This window comes from Cebus imitator, unplaced genomic scaffold, assembly GCF_001604975.1.
Source record: "Cebus imitator isolate Cc_AM_T3 unplaced genomic scaffold, Cebus_imitator-1.0 Scaffold420, whole genome shotgun sequence".
Lineage (NCBI taxonomy): Eukaryota > Metazoa > Chordata > Mammalia > Primates > Cebidae > Cebus > Cebus imitator.
The window spans coordinates 758,630-777,373 of record NW_016107735.1 but is presented as its reverse complement, the minus strand read 5'-3'; the positions used below and the strand labels follow the sequence as shown (position 1 = coordinate 777,373).

Below are 18,744 nucleotides of genomic sequence, written 5' to 3'. Positions count from 1 at the left end.
AAAAAAAAAAAAAAAAAAAAAAAAAAAAAAAAAAAAATTAATCTTAGCAATGATTGTTTCTTAAGCATAAGAAAAGATACAGGTACCAGAAGATCACTTATATTTAATGAGCCCTCTTTTTCCAAGGCCCTAAAGACTAGTATCTAAGCTTGGTCTTCTCTTATGTCTATTTATTAGTCTCCAAATGCACCCCCAACAAAGGCCATGGCACTAGCAGTCTAGAATGAGAAAGGGTGGAGTGATCACTGTGGGCCAGCAGTGCCTCACAACAGTGCTTCACCAAAAAATATATATATTTTTTGAGACTGAGTCTCCCTCTGTTGTCCAGGCTAGAGTGCAAAATGGCATGATCTCAGCTCACTGCAACCTCCATTTCCCGGATTCAAGCAATTCTTCTGCCTCAGCTTCCCGAGTAGCTGGGACTACAGGCACGTGCCACCACGCCCAGTTAATTTAATTTTTGTATTTTTAGTAGAGACAAGATTTCATCATATTGACCAGGCTGGTCTCGAACTCCTGACCTTGTGATCCACCCACCTCAGACTCCCAAAGTGCTGTGATTACAGGTGCAAGCCACTGTGCCCAGCCCCAAAAATATTTTTATATGTTAAAATAAATAAATAAAATGAGAGACACTGCAGCTGAATGAAAACGTGCTCTATGAAGAGAGGCAATCAGAAGCTATACCAAGTCTAAGTCAGGACCCATTATCCCCAGAGGTGGGCCCACCCTGCTCTTACCTGTACTTGGGGGGCCACAGGTGGCTCTGCATTGGGTGGCTTGACAAAGAAAGGAATCCGGCCCCTCTGCCAGTCATTGAGGACCATCTTACCCACAGTCTGCAAGTCGGGCTCTCCACCCTGAAAGGCCACACAAAGATTCCCAATTAAATTCAAAGGACCAAGACCACCTACCACTGTGGGGGTATTTCAGTTGTCCCAGGGGTTCATCATCACTTAGGTGACAAGTTTCACACTGCTCACACATGCACACCAAAAAAGGGCCCATATCATACACATACATGCCTGCAATAAGTATCAGTCTAAATTCTCACAAACTCTGGCTCACCTTTAGTAACTTCCCAGTCCGGAAAGCGAGCTTCTCAAGAAAGTCCTCAGCATTCTCCCAAGAATCAATCTTGTATGTTTTGCTGATATATTCTGGCTTTGCGCGTTCAAGTACGGCACCAATGTGGTCTTCAGGAGTCTTAATTTTTTCCACTTGAACCTGAATGTTAACAGGAAATCTCCCTATTACAAACTTTGTTGTGGAAGCAGTGAAGTTCCCAGTGTTCTTTGCAGCACTATTTGAAATTAGATTTCAACACCACAAAGCTAGTGGAGCCTGGCAGGAGCCTGTCTCCGAGGTGGCTAGACATGGTCGGCTGCAAGGAGCACCACTGAAAGCTGACCACAGCCATGGAGCCCACAATTCAGCTTTAATCCCCACTCACCACAAACTAACCGTGTGGCTGCCACAAGCAGTTTAAACTTGGAATGCTTCATGTTACTCACTTGCAGAAATGGTTAAAAGTCTGCCAATCCCAGGACACAAAAAGAACGGAATAGTTTAAGAAAGGAAGGTAGGAATATGCACAGGATGTATATAGCCAGAAGCATGGTCAAGGTTAAGTGGAACCATTTACAGTTTTTGGTCGTATTCAGAAACAAGTGAGGAAATGACTGGGTTCCAAAATGACTCAACCCATAAACCCACGAAGATGAATTATCACTAAGCATAAACAGGCCCTGCTTCCCTTTGGATCCTGTGTGTAAACTACAAACTCTTTTGTGGGATGATATTGACCAGATATGCCCACGATTCCACTAACTCCTCAAACAGCTCATGCTGAGAGGCTGCCCTGTTCAGCATCATGTTCCTAAAGTTTGGTCAGACAGGCTGAACCCAAACTGCCTTCTTAATGAGTAAAAAGGAAAAGTATCCAGGGTTCCCTACAGAATACTCCCCCGCAAACACAAACAGCCTATCAGGGCCAAATACTCACAACTCCTTTTAGCACAATGTCTGTCTCGGAGTCCTCAGAGGGGTAAACCACACCTGGACAGTCAATCAAGAATATCCGACGCATCAAAGTAATATATTGCCAGACCTGAAGTCAGAAAAAGTCAGAGATGTCCTGCATCAAATACTTAAAAGAGTCTAATTTCACAAACCCCTGACGCTAATGAATGAAGCTGGAAAGGAGGAAGGGGTGAGTCAAAGGAATGCAACCTGCTGAGTAATTAAGCTACTAACTTTCTCCTCTGTGCCATGCACAAGATACTTCCACTAAGAGTAAACTATAGTTTCCATCAGCTAAGAGTCTAAAAATAATGCAGAGACAGGATTTCCATCTAGTATTGTACAATTATACCCAGTGAACATTTCTCTGAGTTTTAAAAATACTCTTGAGAGCTTAGCACTGCTTGGCCTCATTGCCTATAAGTAAAACCGTGCTGTTCCCCAAACACTCTGTGTTCTAGGATATGACTCCCAACTTTCAGAACCTACCTGAAGGTTGAAGCTTCTTAACCTATGCATCAAATATTCTTGGGTTAGTTTTGTTTATCAAAGTAAAAGGCTGGAGTGACAATTTAAAACAGACCTAAATATGAATTGCATTAACCAACTCATGCCAAAGCCACACAGTAGCATACAAAGTACTCTTAGTCTAATCAAAGAGGGCAGAAACAATTCTGATATGTTCTAAACTATTACATGGAGAGCTGAACTCCTAATGGTGGTCTGCATTCAAGAGAAGCAGAGAGATACCAACAAGTCCTGAATGATCACCCTTTATGAAAATAAAATATGCAGAGGTAAGATCACCTTGCGCCAAGCGTACCTTTGTTTCACCTGCAATGGGAGCCACGTTGCAAACTTTCTTAGAACGCAATGTGTTTATCACAGAGCTCTTGCCAACATTTGGATAGCCAATGAACCCAACACTGATCTGTTTCTTGTCAGTGTGCAACTGTTCAAAGAGAGAATACACAGCACATACATGCAGTCACATATATATCCCGTTGGACAAGCAGTTTGTATTACTTTGTTGATATGAAGAATACAGTGCAACACTGTTGATACAACTCGATTTGAAGCCTAGACACACACCACCTACATAATCTGTGTGAGCTGTATACATACACTTATTAATAAATCAGAGGTGAGTCATTTCCTCAGTCTGCATGTGAAATTATCCTTGTATGTGTTAAGGTTAAAAGTATGTAGGTCAAAAAACAAAAGACGGTCAGGCGCAGTGGCCCTTTCTCTTTTTTTTGTTTTTAAGACGAGTCTTGCTGTGTCACCCAGGCTGGTTTGCAATGGTGCCATCTTGGCTCACTGCAACCTCTACCTCCTAGGTTCAAGGGATTCTCCTGCCTCAGCCTCCAGAAAAGCTGGGATTACAGGCACCTGCCTGAGCAACAGAGAGAGACTCTGTCTCAAAAAAAAAAAAAAATTAAATTAAATTTGGGTCCCTATCCAATTATCCTACAATGAAGTCTATTAGTCAAGAAGGCCACTCCATGAAGGAAAAAAAAAAATAACATATCAGCTTTTTAATGCCTTACTTTTTTTTCTTTGAAACAGGGTTTTCAGAAAAGCTCTCTGCAACCTCTGCCTCCTGGGCTCAAGCAATCCTCCTGCCTCAGCTTCCTGGGTAGCTGGAACCACAGTTGTGCACCATGCCTTGCTAATTTTTTTCTATTTTTTGTACAGATGGAGTTTTGCCATATTGCCCAGGCTAGTCTAGAAGTCCTGAGCTCAAGCGATCTGCCTACCTCATCCTCCCAAAGTGCTGGGATTACAGGCATAAGCCACTGTACCTGCCCTAATGCCTTACTCTTAAACATAAATAGAGAACCAAGAATAACCAAACATTTAAACGTGACTCTACTTGGGGGCTGAGGCTGCAGTGAGCCATGATCGCACCACTGCACTTCAGCCTGGGTTAAGATAGAACTAGGCCCTGTCTCAAAAAATTTTTTAAAGTAAAAGAAAAAAATTTTAAGTGTGATTCTACCAGAAAAGACAGAAAAACAAATAAAAATTTGAAGGTAACAGAATCAATGTAGACAGGAAAAATTTCAAAACATCATTTATGTTCTCAGAGAGAGAGAAGATACTGTGACTGTGAAATGAGACGTAAAAGGGAGGAAGGCAAATCAGAATTCAACAAGAGCTCTCAGAAATTACTTATTAAAAGTGACTGGCAAAAGAAATTTTGTGATAGGGCAGCTGGATGATCAAAACAAGGAAAAGTGCCCAGAAAACAGAGGAAAATGTCATATATGTACCAAAAGAAAGAAAATTCAAGAATTAAACCAGGAGGTAAAATTAAATCTCTGAACAAGAATACAGACAACTGAGGGAGGAAAGAAAATTTCAAAGAAATCATGTAAGACAATAACAGACTAAAGTCTCATCAAAAGGCGAGCTCACTGAGCAATAAAAGGCCCACTTCAAGACACATCACTGTGAAATTTTAGAACAAGAGAAAATTTAAATGTTAGAATAAGAAACGATCGGCTGGGCGTGGTGGCAAACACCTGTAAACCTAGCACTTCAGGAGGCTAAAACAAGGCAGGGGGATCGCTTGGGCCTCGGAGTTTGAGGTTACAGTGAGCTATGGCTGTACCACTGCACTCCAGTCTGGGTGACAGAGCAAGACCCTGTCTCAAAAAAAGAAATCACAGCCACACAAAGTATGAGCAGTCAGAATGGTCTCAGATTCCTCAGAAGTCAGAAAACAGTGCAGTGGTGACTTCAAGATTCTTAGGAAAAACAGCCTGAGGGTAAAATAAAGATATTTTCAGGATGCAAGGCATGTCTCAAAAATGTTCTCTTCAAGTGTTCCTTCGCAGGAAACTTTCAGAAAACATGTCCCATCAAAAGGAAGGAGTAAACCAGAAAAGAAAAGGGTCCTATAAACAAGAGGTCCCATACAGGAAAACAGCCAGAGAAATTCTCAGGATGACAGTGAAAGGAAGTCTCAGAAAGACTGAGGATGGAGTGCTGGCCACTCAAGGGACTACTGGTGGTGCCTGGAAGTGCTGAAAGTTCCCATGAATCAGAGAAGTTGGTAGTATGATAGTGATAGACACAAATACAACAGAGCAAAGTAACGCCAGCGAAAGGAAAAGCTCTGGTCAGAAAGGAATGATACTAACAGCACACTATGTGGGTCGGCCGTGACTAATATTTTCCAGTCAAGACGTATAGGCTGAACGGCCGAGGTCACTCTTCCCAGCCTGTTAGAGTAGCCACCCTGCAGGCTGCAACCCTTTATGAGACATAAAGCTCATCCCAAATTAAAACCACCACCAGCAACTAACACTGAATGAGTAATATAACCCAACACTGCCGTCTAACAACACAGGGAAAGTAAAGGGGGAAGTACATGTGGAGGAAGGATGGCTATAAGGAAGCACATCCTCATTTTCCATAGTTGGAAATTAATAAGCATCTAAAACTGGGGTTTGGGAGTGGGGACAGATCAAGAAAATAAAATCCTAAGCATGTACTAAAAATATGGAGGAAAATAACAGAACTAATGGCTAACGATCAGAAGCACTTGCTTCTTTCTGTAAAGTGGGGAAGGGTGGGACAGCAGACTGTCTTTTGTTAGAAGCCAGGTAGAATAAACTAAATATACAAATTCAAAATGACAGGTACAGAGCATGAAGCTTTGAGAATATTTGATAGGGTAGTCTGGTTCCAGGGCTTCCCTCAGGAGCTAACATCTGACCAGGGATCTGAAGCTTGAATTTTGGCAGGGCCCTCTCCAACCACAGGAGCCAGAAGCTGCATGGGCCCCATGGGCAGAGAAGCACTGCAGGCCTGGAAAGCCCAGCAGAGGGTGGAACGTCAGGTGCCAGGGCTGTGGCAGAAGGGAAGCAATGATGGTCAGGGATACGGTGCAAAGACTGATCAAGAAAACACTTCAGAATCCCTTCTGAGTCTCTCAGAGTTTTTACGTCACTGAAGGTTTTTACGTCTTTTTTTTTAGAAACAGGGTTTTGCTCCGTCACCCAGGCTGACGTGCAGTGATACCATCATAGCTCACTGTAGCCTTGATCTCCTGGGCTCAAGCAATCCTCTTGCCTCAGCATCCTGAGTATCTAGGACTACAGACCTGCACAGCCATGTCCGGCTAAGAATTCGGTAACTGTCTGCTGTGTCACGGCAGATTCTTATACCAGAAGACAGATTCTTACACCAACTCACAGCTGCACAATTCCAGGAGAAACAGATCAGGGCTCAATACCTTTCCAAACTGCCGCAGAAGCTGAATGAAGGCTCCCTTGCCAAATGGGTTAGTAAGGCTTGCATGGAAAGCAAGTGTTGGGTAATCCTGGGAGAGGACAGCAACCCACCGTTTCTAAAGGGAGAGATGAAAACATGCTGGTAAACTGCAGTTCATTTATTTACGTTACGGGGAAGAATCAGAGCTTGAATTACAGAACTGTTTCAAATACACTATTTTCTAAGGAAAAGGTTAGCTATAATTCTTTGAAATGTTTCTTTCAAGTATGATAGCTAATGCTTTGTCTTCTGGCTTCTTTTTTTTTTTCAGACGGGGTTTCACCATATTGGTTAGGTTGGTCTCGAACTCCCACCCTCAGGTGATCCACCCGCCTCGGCCTCCCAGTGCTGGGATTACAGGTGTGAGCCACCACGCCCGGCCCCATCTTCTGTCTTACAAATAGAAAACAATATTCCAAAAAATGTCTTCATTGTTACTAAATGCAATTAATGGAGCATAATGTGAAGCAGGCAGTCCTGCAGCTCTCTCCTCACGAGGGCACACAATCGCTCATCCAGGAAGGGTGCTGCGCTGTCCTACAGAGGAGAGATGGTGCCTCTGCCCACCATCAATGAGCACACTATTGTGTTGTTTCCACTGAGGGCACTTCCATTACTATATTCTCAGCAGTGCAACAGTTTATCCTAAAAACCCTAAAACTGACTCATTAACAGATATCTTAATAGTCTGTTCTGGTTTGGTAATTGTACTTACTGTTGCCCAGGTTGGAACAAGGTCACATTTGTTAAGTACAAAAATGAGGTGTTTCCAAGGTTTTTCCTTCTTCAGGTAAGTTTCAATGTGAGGGGAACGAGTACCCATTGGATCTCTAGCATCAAGAACTTGAACTACGACATCTGATGAATCTATCACCTGAAAATTCAGAGAGGCAAAAATGGTTTGCCACAGTACAAATACAAGAGGGATGACATTTAAGGGAGTCTGGGAAAAATGAAATAATCATATTTAGAGACAACTTCCAAACAATTTCTGGGTAGAGTTGGTTGTAGCTAATCTCAATGCCCAGTGATCAGAACTCCAAAGGTTTTCCATCCTGTAGTTTTTGAAACCTGTTGAATTTCAAACAGGAAAACTGGCTTAGATGAGACTCAACATTTCCTAACTACTATGGATTATTGAACTAAATCATTTACTTCTTAGGACTTCTTTAAGTTTGTAATATTATAGGTTTTGTGTATTTCACAAAAAACCTAAAAAGTTTAGTTTGCCTTCATGGTACTAGTTTCCTATTATGTTATTATTTAATAACATGATTATGCTTGAAAACCTTTCTTCTGAAGATGATTATTAGTGCGTGGATATAAACCCCTGCCAGTTAAAGAGCACTGGATCAGAAATCAAGATACATAAAGCCTCTTTCACTAACAAGCTAACTGAGCTAGGTACAGCATCAAACCTTTCTAGACAGGAGTCTTCATCTATAAAAGGAGAGGGGTGGACTAAATAACTTAAAACGTTGCATATGACTCTAACTAGGCATGATAAATCTAAACAGGATTTTAGATTTGGCAGGAAATCTAAAAAAATACAGACTGGTAATAAATATATGAGTGTATAAAAGATAGCTGTTACTCTTATACAAGTACTTTTAAAAATGCAGTTACCTAGCACAATGGTAGTACATCTTCCTAGTTTCTTTGCAGGAGGAAGAGGATGGAACAGGCAGTGCTGCCTGTACTTTAGGCAACAGAGCTTCAATATATGAACGTCAGTTTTCTTCTACAAAATTATGAAAGCCAAAGGAACCACTCAATGGGAGAGAATTTAGGAGTCTTACCTTGTAGAGCTCACCCCATATTCTCTTGGACTGTCCCTTTTTATAGATCTCTTCTTGAGCTTCATTTCTAAGTAAGAAAGCACCCCAAATGAGCAACTGAAGCACCATCAAGACAAAAAGGACCCTTTAGGGCAAAGTCAATGTACCAAAATAAAGAGTATCAAACCCAGTTGGAGATGAACAGGAAACAAATCGAATTTTAAAAGTGACTATATCCAAATGCCCATCAAAAATAGTTTCATTTTCACTGCATTACCTACTACACCTTTTGGGGGAGGAAAAATTCAAATCAGCAGAATATAAAGCCAACGAAAGTTCAAATAATTCTAAGAATAAATAAATGAACTCACTGCCTCTTTTCGCTCGGCCTTAAATGGCTTGACATTATCTCTAGATGGCCCAAGGCTTGAGGATGGGCTGACAACAGCAATGGATAGTAACACTGATGCAGTCAAAGGACAATGCCTCTTCACTGAGACAGCAAAACCGCCATTTCATTTAAAAGACGTGAGATGGACAGAGAATGGGAGCTCTCTGGCCCTGCCCAAAAGAAAGGAACCTAAACCCTTTCTCAAGAGCAATGCGGCAGCTGCCTATCAAAAAGTACGCATACCTTTTAACATCATGATTTGCTCTGTAAGAATATATCTTTGGGGAATAATTAAGGATGAAAAAGATTTGGTCACATTGATGTTTCATCCTTGTGTTGTTCACCATAAGAAAAAACTAAACATAGCATAAATGTCCAACAATGAGACTGGCCACAACGAACCTAATATTACTCTGACAATAAATATTATATTGTCGATTATGTCCTGACATAGAAATATATTCCTAATAATCACAGCTCACTGCAGCCTCAAATTCCTGGGCTCCAATGATCTTCCCACCTCAGCCTCCTGAGTAGCTGGGACTACAGGTACACATCACTATGCCCAGCCAATTTTTTTATTTTTTATAGAGACAAGGTCTTGCTATGTTGCCCAGGCTAATCTCAAACTCCTGTGCTCAAGCGATCCTCCTGCCTTGGCCTCCCAAAACACTAGTATTACAGGTGAGCCACTATACCCAACTAGTGCCTGATTCTTTTGAGTATGGATCCCTATGAGAATATGATGGGAGCCATAGATTATTCCTCTCTTTCTCCTCCCTCCACCAAAAAAACACCCACAAAAGACAAAACTGGCCAGGCACGGTGGCTCACGCCTGTAATCCCAGCACTTTGGGAGGCCAAGGGGGGAGATCACGAGGTCAGGAGTTCGAGGCCAGCCTGGCCAACATGGTAAAACCCCATCTCTACTAAAAATACAAATATTAGCCGGGCATCATGGTGTGTGCCTGTAATCCCAGCTACTCAGGAGGCTGAGGCAGGAGAATCACTTTAGGCCAGGAGGTGGAGGTTGCAGTGAGCCAAGATCATGCCACTGTATTCCAGCCTGGGTAANAAAAAAAAAAAAAAAAAAAAAAAAAAAGACAAAACCCTATGGCCTTTATTTATGGTCATACCTTTTCCATATTTTCTTCAGAAGAGTCAAAGAAACCTCAAAGGCCATCCATGAACTCAGAGACCTCCAGTTAAGGAAGCCTCGATATTCACTGAGGCATTAACAATGCTTGATATCTGCAATGGGATTATGAGTTATGTTCTTTTTGTTGCATTTTCCAACTTAACTATATTTCCTAAGTTGTCTACAACATGTGTATTACTATTATAAATGAAAAAAATGTTATTTGGGGGATGAAGAGAGACCTCTGTCAATCAAGCCACCTTAAACACTTTCAGTCTAGCCCCAATTTCACCAACGTCTCCAGTCTGCAGGAAGAAGATAACTCCATATGAGTGAAAGCACCAAGCTTCGCACAGGCAGAATAAGTTTAAAGAAAACGTTTTGTTGCAGAAAAGCAAATGATGAGACTTGCACGAACTTCAAAACTGTACCTCGGCCGGGTACAGTGGCTCACACCTGTAATCCAAGCACTTTGTGAGGCTGACGGAGGTGGACAGCCTGAGCTGAGGAGATGGACACCAGCCTGGCAAAACGGTGAAACCCTGTCTCTACTAAAATACAAAAAATTAGCCGAGCAAGGCGGCATGCACCTGTAGCCCCAGCTATTCGGAAGGCTGAGGCAGGAGAACTGCTTGTACCTGGGAGGCAGAGGTTGCAGTGAGCCAAGATCGTGCCACTGCATTTTAGCCTGGATGACAAAGTGAGACTCCATCTCCAAAACAAACAAACAAAAACCAAAAAAAACCCTGTACCTTACACCAGTATCTTCAGTTACCAAATCACGATCCTTGTCCTGGTCATAGCTCTCAGTGGACATCTCAGCATTTTCGATAAGAGACTGCATATCACTTGTAAATAAGTTTGGTCGCTTCCTCTGTGACTTAGGCCCAAACGTAGTTTCAAAGCTTTCAGTATCAAGAATGTGCACCTTCAAGTTCTGAAGAGAAAGGAGAATTACAGGTAAAACTAAGGAAAGCACTGAGGAAAAGCAAAAAGAAAAACACCCACCTACGAGAGACTTTCTGATTTTATTTTTCCAAAGTTCAACCCATACCAAAATCTACAAGAACATGGATTCATTCTGGTTTCAAATCAGAAATACTTGTTGAAATGGCACAAACACTGGTTCCCTTATTTTAAAGTTCTGTAAGCTTCCTTGGAGAAATACAAAAGTAATACAAATAATCAAAGTAAATATGAATAATTGTGCAAAACTCTGCCGAACAATCTGCTTTACTTCATTTATCATAAACTTTAGTCAAATGTAATTAAGGCTACAGTGATGAAAATTAACTTATCTTTTCTGCCATTTTTTTGAGTTTTAAACAAGTGCATAAAATTTGCCAAATTCATAGATTTTGTCAAGGACAATCATACTCAAATTTGTGTGTGTTTTTTTTAAACCAACTGCAAATGCCAACTTTTTCTTGGAAGTTAATTTCTTTCATGGCTAAAAGGAACTGCTTGTTTTGTAAGATGCATTTTAGTTTCAGATAACATTTTCCCTAATTTAGGTAACGTTTTTATTAAATGCACATGGCAAGTCTTCAGATGAAAAACATCTAGCAAAAGTCCAAAATAATAGTTTAGATGTGATAAAAGGAACCTGATACTAACTAGAACTTGATGTGCCAGTAAAGGAGTTACAGGCATAGGAATTTTTGAAGCAAGATAAAAGTGAAAGTTTGACTTAGGATCTATCACATAACAGAATGTTAACAGCTGGCAGAGAATGTTCTAAAAAAAAAAAATCACCCTTTTCCCTCTAGCACAGGCTCCTCCGTAACCACCACTACCAAAAGCTGTGAGGATGATAGGGCAACCCCCACGGTTTCTGAACTTTAACAGATCCCTTCTTCCAACTTCTAAAGATCCTTAAGCTATTATCATTTTCTCAGATGCTCTAAGCCACAACTCCGTTTATTTTTAGTCACTATATTCTACCCAGGAGCATCCCCAGACAGAGGCAGCTCGTTTTACATGGGAAATAGGTTCTAATGTCACTGGGTAAAATCAAGTGTGACCAAAATTATCCCTGAAAACCTCTTAACCTATCAAGTACCATATACAAGCCTTTATGTCTATAAACCTACACATTAAGTAGAACACAGCAATATACAGCATATAATACAGTACACAGTTACAGTACTCTTACTGTACTGCTAGAGAAATACAGTAATTCTAAAACACATATAGATGAATATGCATATCTGATCCGACCCATTGTGCAAAATAATCTCAGATTTAGATTTTGTAAGTAGTAGATCTCCTACTAAAATAAAATAGGTACAGTTTTTCAAGGCCGAAGCAGGAAACTCATCAGTTACTCTGAGCAGCTTTTTGCATCAACAAAGAAGCTGACGGCTGCGACTGCAGACCCTTCATTCTACACACCAGCTATTTAAACGCTGAATTTTAGAAGCGCTGACAAGAACAGGCAACAAAGCAATAAATCCATAATAGAACCTCTCTGTTCTTCTCATAAACAGGATTCAATGGTTGCTTAAAATATGGCTTGAGGGAGAACAGACAAAAGAGAACAAGGGAAATGAGCAACTTGTCTGTGGTTCATGAATTACACTCATGTGTTCCCCTGAAAGAAAACAGTCATTCCACTAATAGGTGCCATTCTTCTAGTCCATCATAAAACAAAACATCACTGACAAAACCTGAGGCAATAACCAGACCTTGGTTTTTATTCTGTCCTGCAAGTAAACAGTTTTCTTTGAACTATTTAATTCATGTATGCAGGTCAATGTTTTCCTCCCGTCCTGATACTGGAACTGAGGCTTACGTACTGGCTCCATTTCTGGGAATTATTATTCAATGCAAGTAAAAACGACCAGGCAAACATTAGGCTCTTTCTTTGCTCTGTGTGAAACTCCTTCTACTCAAGCCAGATTGAATCCTTACTGCACTTCGAACTTCAGCAACTGACAACCAAGGTTACCGGCACCCCTTCCTTCAGCTGACGAGAAATCTCAAGGATCTCACAAAAGCTGAAAGCACAAAACACCAAAGTTCTACCAACTCAATCCTAATTCTATGCTGTCCCAAAGTTCCATGGAATTACCACTTAAAACAAGTTTGCCTAACAAAATAAATAACAGTAAATAATATCACTTAGAGCTGTTATTGATTTAGCTCTTATTAGGTGGTGTGCTATGGGCTCACTATGGGCCAGGTGCTTTACAGATGTTTCATCTGTAGCCAATCACCCAAGGAGGTGGGTTATTTATGCTTTCAAGGCAAAGAAGTTAAAGTTCCTGCAGAAACCCAACTAAGGGCACAGGAAGGGGTAGAGCAAAGATTAAAATTCAGGTCTCAACTCCGAAACCTGCGCTTTGACCCACTACCCTACAGCATCTCATACTAGAGGAGAAAAGGTGAAAGGAGAAGTCCGAGAAAGGTCATCATGGCTACATTAAAGTCGCTGTTTTCTAAGGAAAAATACAAGACAAATATGTTAGAGAGGGATCTGCATGGAGTTTGCCCAGGAAATTCCATCACCAGGGACATCCTACATCTTACATGAGGCCGGATGCGATCATGGAGAAGAGACATTGGTAACTTGCTTTGCTTCATGACAACTTTGTATGGATCCTTCATAACTGTATCCATTTCCTCTTGAAATTTTTGTAATGATGACTGCTTAATCACACGTGTGTTTCCTGTTTTCCAAAAAAGAATGTTTCCACTTAACAAGTATTTGCACATCCATCTTCCACTGACACAGTGAATGGCAAGATTTTAAATGACCCTCACTCACCCAAGTACCTGATCCATCCATCCCTTAGAGCTGTTTTCAAACTTAAAAGAGGAAAAAAACCAAAAAACTGCCTCTCCCGCACTTGCGCGCTATGAACTAGTTCAACAACCCAGACACGCAAAGTTTCAATAGTTTTCCAAGCCCAGTTTCCTGACTAAATGAAACTGAGAAATAGTGTGGAACGGAACTGAGATCTGACAAATGTCCTACTTGCTCCTAGATGCGGCAGAGAAACTTGGAGCCAATCACTCCGAAACCCGTGCTTTGATCCACCACACTATTGTACCTCATACTCAAGGTGAAAAGGTAAAAAGAGAGGTCTTAGAAAGTTTTGGAGCTGATTGCTCAGTACGGAGAATCTTGAAACACAAAAACCTGAGTCACAGTTACCACTTTTAGGGTTATGAGGATTCAAAGGGACATTAACCAATGAATCCATGCAAGGGAACGAGACAGAGTCCTGCAATACCACCTGTAAAACAGCTTGTAAGTGAGAGATCCTGAAAAGCATTCAATTAAACAGAATGCTGCAGCATGAAGGCAAAACAGCAAGCTGGTAATGACGGTAGCAAGAAATGCGTATACTATACTTTTGCTAGGCACAATTCTAAGCAGTTTATATGTATTTACTCTTGTTTTCTGAGACAGAGTCTCACTCTGTCACCCAGGCTGGAGTGCAAGTGGCACGGGCTCAGCTCACTGTAACCTCTGCCTCCTGGGCTCAAGGGATTCTCCTGCCTCAGCCTCCCAAGTAGCTGGGATTACAGGTGCCCACTGCAACACCTGGCTAATTTTTGAACATTTAGTAGAGATTGGGGTTTCACCGTGTTGACCAGGCTGGTCTCGAACTCCTGACCTCAAGTGATCTACCTGCCTCAGCCTCCTAAAGTGCTGGGATTACAGGTGTGAGCGACTGCACCTGGCCTGTATTTACTCATTTGATTACCACAACAGTCCTATGAGATAGGTTCCATCTTATTCTCATTTTAGAGATGAGAAAGCTGATGAACAGCCAGACTTAATAACCTGCGCACTGGCACATAAATGACAGAACTAGGATTCAAACCCAGGCAGTCTAGATCTGGAGCCACAGTACCCAGCAGCTATGCTAAATGCTTCTCTGTAGAGTTTTTGTTGACACTTTTCTGTGCTGCAGTTCTTAGGAGGTATCCTATCAAAAGGTATAAGAGACTTAGAGGTAACTGCCATCTGTCCCCAAGCACAGAGTCACAAGCAAATACTGGAATCTCATCATCTGAAGTGCCCATACATTTACCAGTGGCTAAGGGCAAAGTCAAAAGCCCAGACTGAAAATGGAACAGGAAGTTTCCCAAGAAGCTGTGATCACCCTGAGACTGAAGATACTCTCTTCACTCTTGGAAGGTTCAACAGTGAGACGCTTTCACTGTCACCCAAGTTCAAATAAAAACCCCACTAACAAGTGTTTCAGAGGAACTTCGGGCTAATGCACTTACCCTGCAGGCTAAATGCACAAACACACCTGCAAGGCCACCTCTCAAGCAGTATCTCTCCAGGCAAGCAGAAAAGATTAAGATGAGTATTCTAAGGTTTGTGAATGCTCGTCATTAAGGACGGTCTTATCTGCTTAAGAGGGTTCAATTATAATTACTAATGTGAGTGCTCTTCAAAAAGAAGTTATTTATTAAATCTACCACTACTACTTTTCCCAGTACTTTTTCTTATCCCTTTCTCAGATAATACTTGACAGTTCCACTCACCAAAAACTCCTACCGTTTAGACATTTAAACATCCCAGCCTTTTCCACTCAGCATACATTTTGTACAGGAAAGTAACAGGGGATAATACTCACCAAACCATTTAATGTTTGGCTCTACTCTTGCCACTGTGCCAGAAGCCACCGTTGATTGGTATTGCAGGGGTTTAATTATTTTACCACGATTGTTCCTAAATTGAAGAAATAACAGATTTTGATTGACAACACAAGAAGGGCAACGGCAAAGTTTGATCCGCAGAACGTACTTTCCATCAAAAGGACTTCTTACTTTGGTTTTAAATGATCACGAAATACAGATTCCAGTAAACACAAAGTACTTCTACATTTGAAACAGATTGCCCAAAAGCCATTTAACCTCTTGCAACAGAGCACATAATGACTTCTGCTAGATGAATAACAATAATGGTGACGTTTTAAAAAATCTGTTTACTGTTGGTTTACTGTAAAAAAAAAAAAAAGCCACAAACTTGAGTCTTTTGGGTATTTGAAGGCTGGTTTAAATAAATTTTTTAAATAGAGGGTGATTTATGCTGGAATTCCAAATTCTAAAACAAACTGCAAAGTAGGTGACTAATGCATATTAAGTTCATTGACATTTGTATTTTAGTCCCATCTTTTAGAACAGACAGAGACAGAGAATCTAATTACCAAACAAATTAAGACCAGCTAGCAGAATGCCACACTCAGCAAATCCCTGTGGTAGAGGCTACGTCAGCAGAACTCAGAGTTATGATGAGTGTTCAAATGCCACAATGTTGTGATCTTCATTTTGGCACTAAAAAACAAGTTTTCTGGTGGCTTTCCCAACTATAGTCCTATAGGTTTGTTGTATCTGGCCATGTTTAACTCTGAGATTCAATGCACCCTTTGTGGAGGCCAGGGCTGTGAGAAACAAGACCTCTACTTTTGAGTATTGTGAAACAACCACTATTTGAACACCAGCTATCGTGCCCTTAAGCAAAAATTAACAATTTGTCACAACAACATTACACATAAAATTACATTTGAAAACATATAACTCCTATTTGGAGGAAGTGGGAGTAAGAACAGCAAAGGCTTAATCAGTCTCAGCTAGCGGTCAAGGGCATGAAGGAAAAGGGGAAGGATGATACCACCCAATGCTCACCTGCGCTCCTTTTGCCTATACATATTCAGGCGCCGGATGGTGGCCCGGTCCCTCATGTTTTGGCCTCCTGCTCCCTGCACTCGATCTACAAAAGATGGAAGTACACAGTGCACTATCTGATATACCCACCAGTACAACCAACAAGTCATTGCTTAAAACGCAACAAGTAGTTCACCCAAAGCAGGTTAGCAGCCACCAACCACAAAAATCTCTATTTTCTCCATATGTTGCTCCAACAATTATAACTTGAAGCTACATGGTATGACAAAGCTGAACCAATCTTTGATCTTCGATAGGATTGTACCTCAGAAGAATAAAAACTAATATTTTTGAGCACTTATGATGACACTGTAAGATCCACATTATAGGCATCATCTCATTTAATCCATACAATAATCTCATAGAGATACATTATCCCCATGCTGCAGAGTGAGAAACTGAGGCACAGTGGTCAGACACCTTGCCCAAGGTCAAATGGTTATTAAATGGCAGAGCCAGAATTTGAACACAAGCATTCAATCACCATTTATGGTCTTCACCACGAAGACACCTACCTCTGTGTCTCAGTTTAACAAATATTGAGTGCTTGCTCCACGCAAGGCATCATGGAGACTATGATTTTGTTATGTATGTGTTCTTAGTCAGTTTCTTAATTTCCTAATGTTTGATTTTTGTTTCATCGACGTAGCAATTCTTGCCTTACATCTCAAAGAGAAAGAGAAGGACAAAAGAGCAAGGTAATACTAGCCTAGCTTCTCATTTTGGGAGCCCTTTAAATCACCTGCCTGGTCTTGAAGTGATGCAGGCGGCAGGCTGAAACCTGCTTTCTACATCACTTCAGGACCAGGCAGGTGATTTAATAGTAGAGACACCTAGTGGCTCTACCATTACTAACTGTTGCAATTATGAAAAGCCACTTCCTGTAAAATCATGATCTCTAACATGATTCTTTTGGGGTCTAACATCCTGAGATTCCAGTTTGTGCAAAGTGAACAATTTATGATCAATCCAGGGTAAACATTTAACACGCATTAAAACTGTCAAAAATTCTAAACCATATTTTAAAAGAAAGTTTTATTAACTAAACCTGAATGGAAGGAACTCTCCCACAGGACATCTTGTTAATTCCACAGGTGGAACCTCGCCAAAACGTACACACATCTCCAAAACAGCCTTACTGCAATGCTCATATCGATTTCTTTGTAGGGTTTTCTAAGAACTTTACCAGATAGAATGATTCCAAGGGCCAAAACTACAATCCTTTTCTCATTTTAAAGGTCAAAGCTAAGGTGGCAGGCAAGTATGATCACGTGTAAAAGGCCCGATGGGACAACCTACACCATTTTAAATCTGACTTTCTCTGCATCTCTGAACTGGAGAGGACCCAAGGCTGTCAAAGCCTGAGTGTTCACTTTCCTTGACTTCAGACCAGTTGACTATACTTTGGCCTGCCAGGCGTACAGTGTCAGCCCTCCTCAGTGCCCCCCGGGAAGAAACCACCACAAATACTGCTTTCCTTTTCATCCCCAACAGCCACTCCGCTCGTGGTCATTTTAAGCAAAGTGACCCTCCTACCCCTCCAGTCCTCCTCGGAGCCCTCCCCTACACTTCCCTCCAAGCTCCACCCTCGATCACCCCTGCCGCCATACCCGGGTTTGTGCTGGCCTTGGACGGGTTGATGGTGCTCCGTCCTTTGTATTTGGGCTTCACCATCTTGGCGACGAGATCGGGACCCGTCGGCTCACTCTGCAGCTAGGTCCGGCTTACGTCGGTCAAACGAACTTAGAAATCCCCCCAGGCCTGGCTGAAGTGACCCGCGTGAACCACGCCGGACCACGTGTGTATGACCTCCGTCACTTCCGCTCGCGCCCCTCTCTGACTCCGCGCGACTTCCGGTGAACGCGCGGCGCGCGCCACCATGTTCCTGGCTCCGCCCCCGCCCCGGCCCTCTAGGCGTCGCCCAGCGCAGAGCCCCAGCCCTTTCCAGCCCTAGCAACCGCCAAGCTGCCCCTCCATAGCAACCGCCTAGTTACCCTGGATGCGAGGCACAGAGCTGCCAGTTGCGTCCACCTCCAAATAAAGAAGCCTCTTCCCAGGCCAATGGCACAAGCTTAAGTTTGTCTTCTGAATTTGTCTTCTAAGTCCTTCCAAAAGTTGCCGACCGCGCAGCAGCCAAATACCCGTTAGAACATGTCATCCTCTTCCTTACAACTCCAATGGTTTATCATGACTGTTAGAATGAGGGGTAGGGGAAGGGAGAAGGAAGAAACAGAGACAGAGATTGATTCAAACTTTGCCATCTCTGCAGGATTCCGTGATCTCGCCCCTGCCTATTTATCCGACCTCATGTGTATCTCCCTCCCTCTAGTTATTTTGACATTTGCACTGGATATTCTCTCTCGCTCGCTCGCTTTTTCTTTTTGTTTCTCTCTCCCTCTCTTTTTTTTTTTTTTTTTTTTTTTTTTTTTTTTTTTTTNTTT

The 18,744-nt window shown here is 41.8% G+C and overlaps 1 protein-coding gene across 5 annotated transcripts in view; it reads right to left on the bottom strand.

The window, feature by feature from the left end:
• GNL2 (G protein nucleolar 2) overlaps window positions 1-18,155 on the bottom strand; it is a 25,121-nt gene extending 6,966 nt beyond the window's left edge. The window contains exons 1-12 of one of the 5 annotated variants that reach the window (XM_017509752.1): window positions 17,914-18,155; window positions 16,265-16,349; window positions 15,214-15,308; window positions 13,145-13,284; window positions 10,366-10,550; window positions 8,106-8,172; window positions 7,022-7,180; window positions 6,269-6,382; window positions 2,846-2,974; window positions 2,006-2,110; window positions 1,069-1,227; window positions 741-860 (exon numbers count right to left, since the gene is read on the bottom strand). In XM_017509752.1, the coding sequence (XP_017365241.1) occupies window positions 741-860; window positions 1,069-1,227; window positions 2,006-2,110; window positions 2,846-2,974; window positions 6,269-6,382; window positions 7,022-7,180; window positions 8,106-8,172; window positions 10,366-10,550; window positions 13,145-13,284; window positions 15,214-15,308; window positions 16,265-16,349; window positions 17,914-17,977 (1,422 nt within the window). In that variant the 5' untranslated portion in view covers window positions 17,978-18,155. The remainder of the gene's footprint in view (window positions 1-740; window positions 861-1,068; window positions 1,228-2,005; window positions 2,111-2,845; window positions 2,975-6,268; window positions 6,383-7,021; window positions 7,181-8,105; window positions 8,173-10,365; window positions 10,551-13,144; window positions 13,285-15,213; window positions 15,309-16,264; window positions 16,350-17,913) is intronic. The other 4 variants (XM_017509753.1, XM_017509755.1, XM_037731789.1 and 1 more) reach the window with 4 other exon arrangements.
• Between the last annotated feature and the right edge of the window lie 589 nt (window positions 18,156-18,744).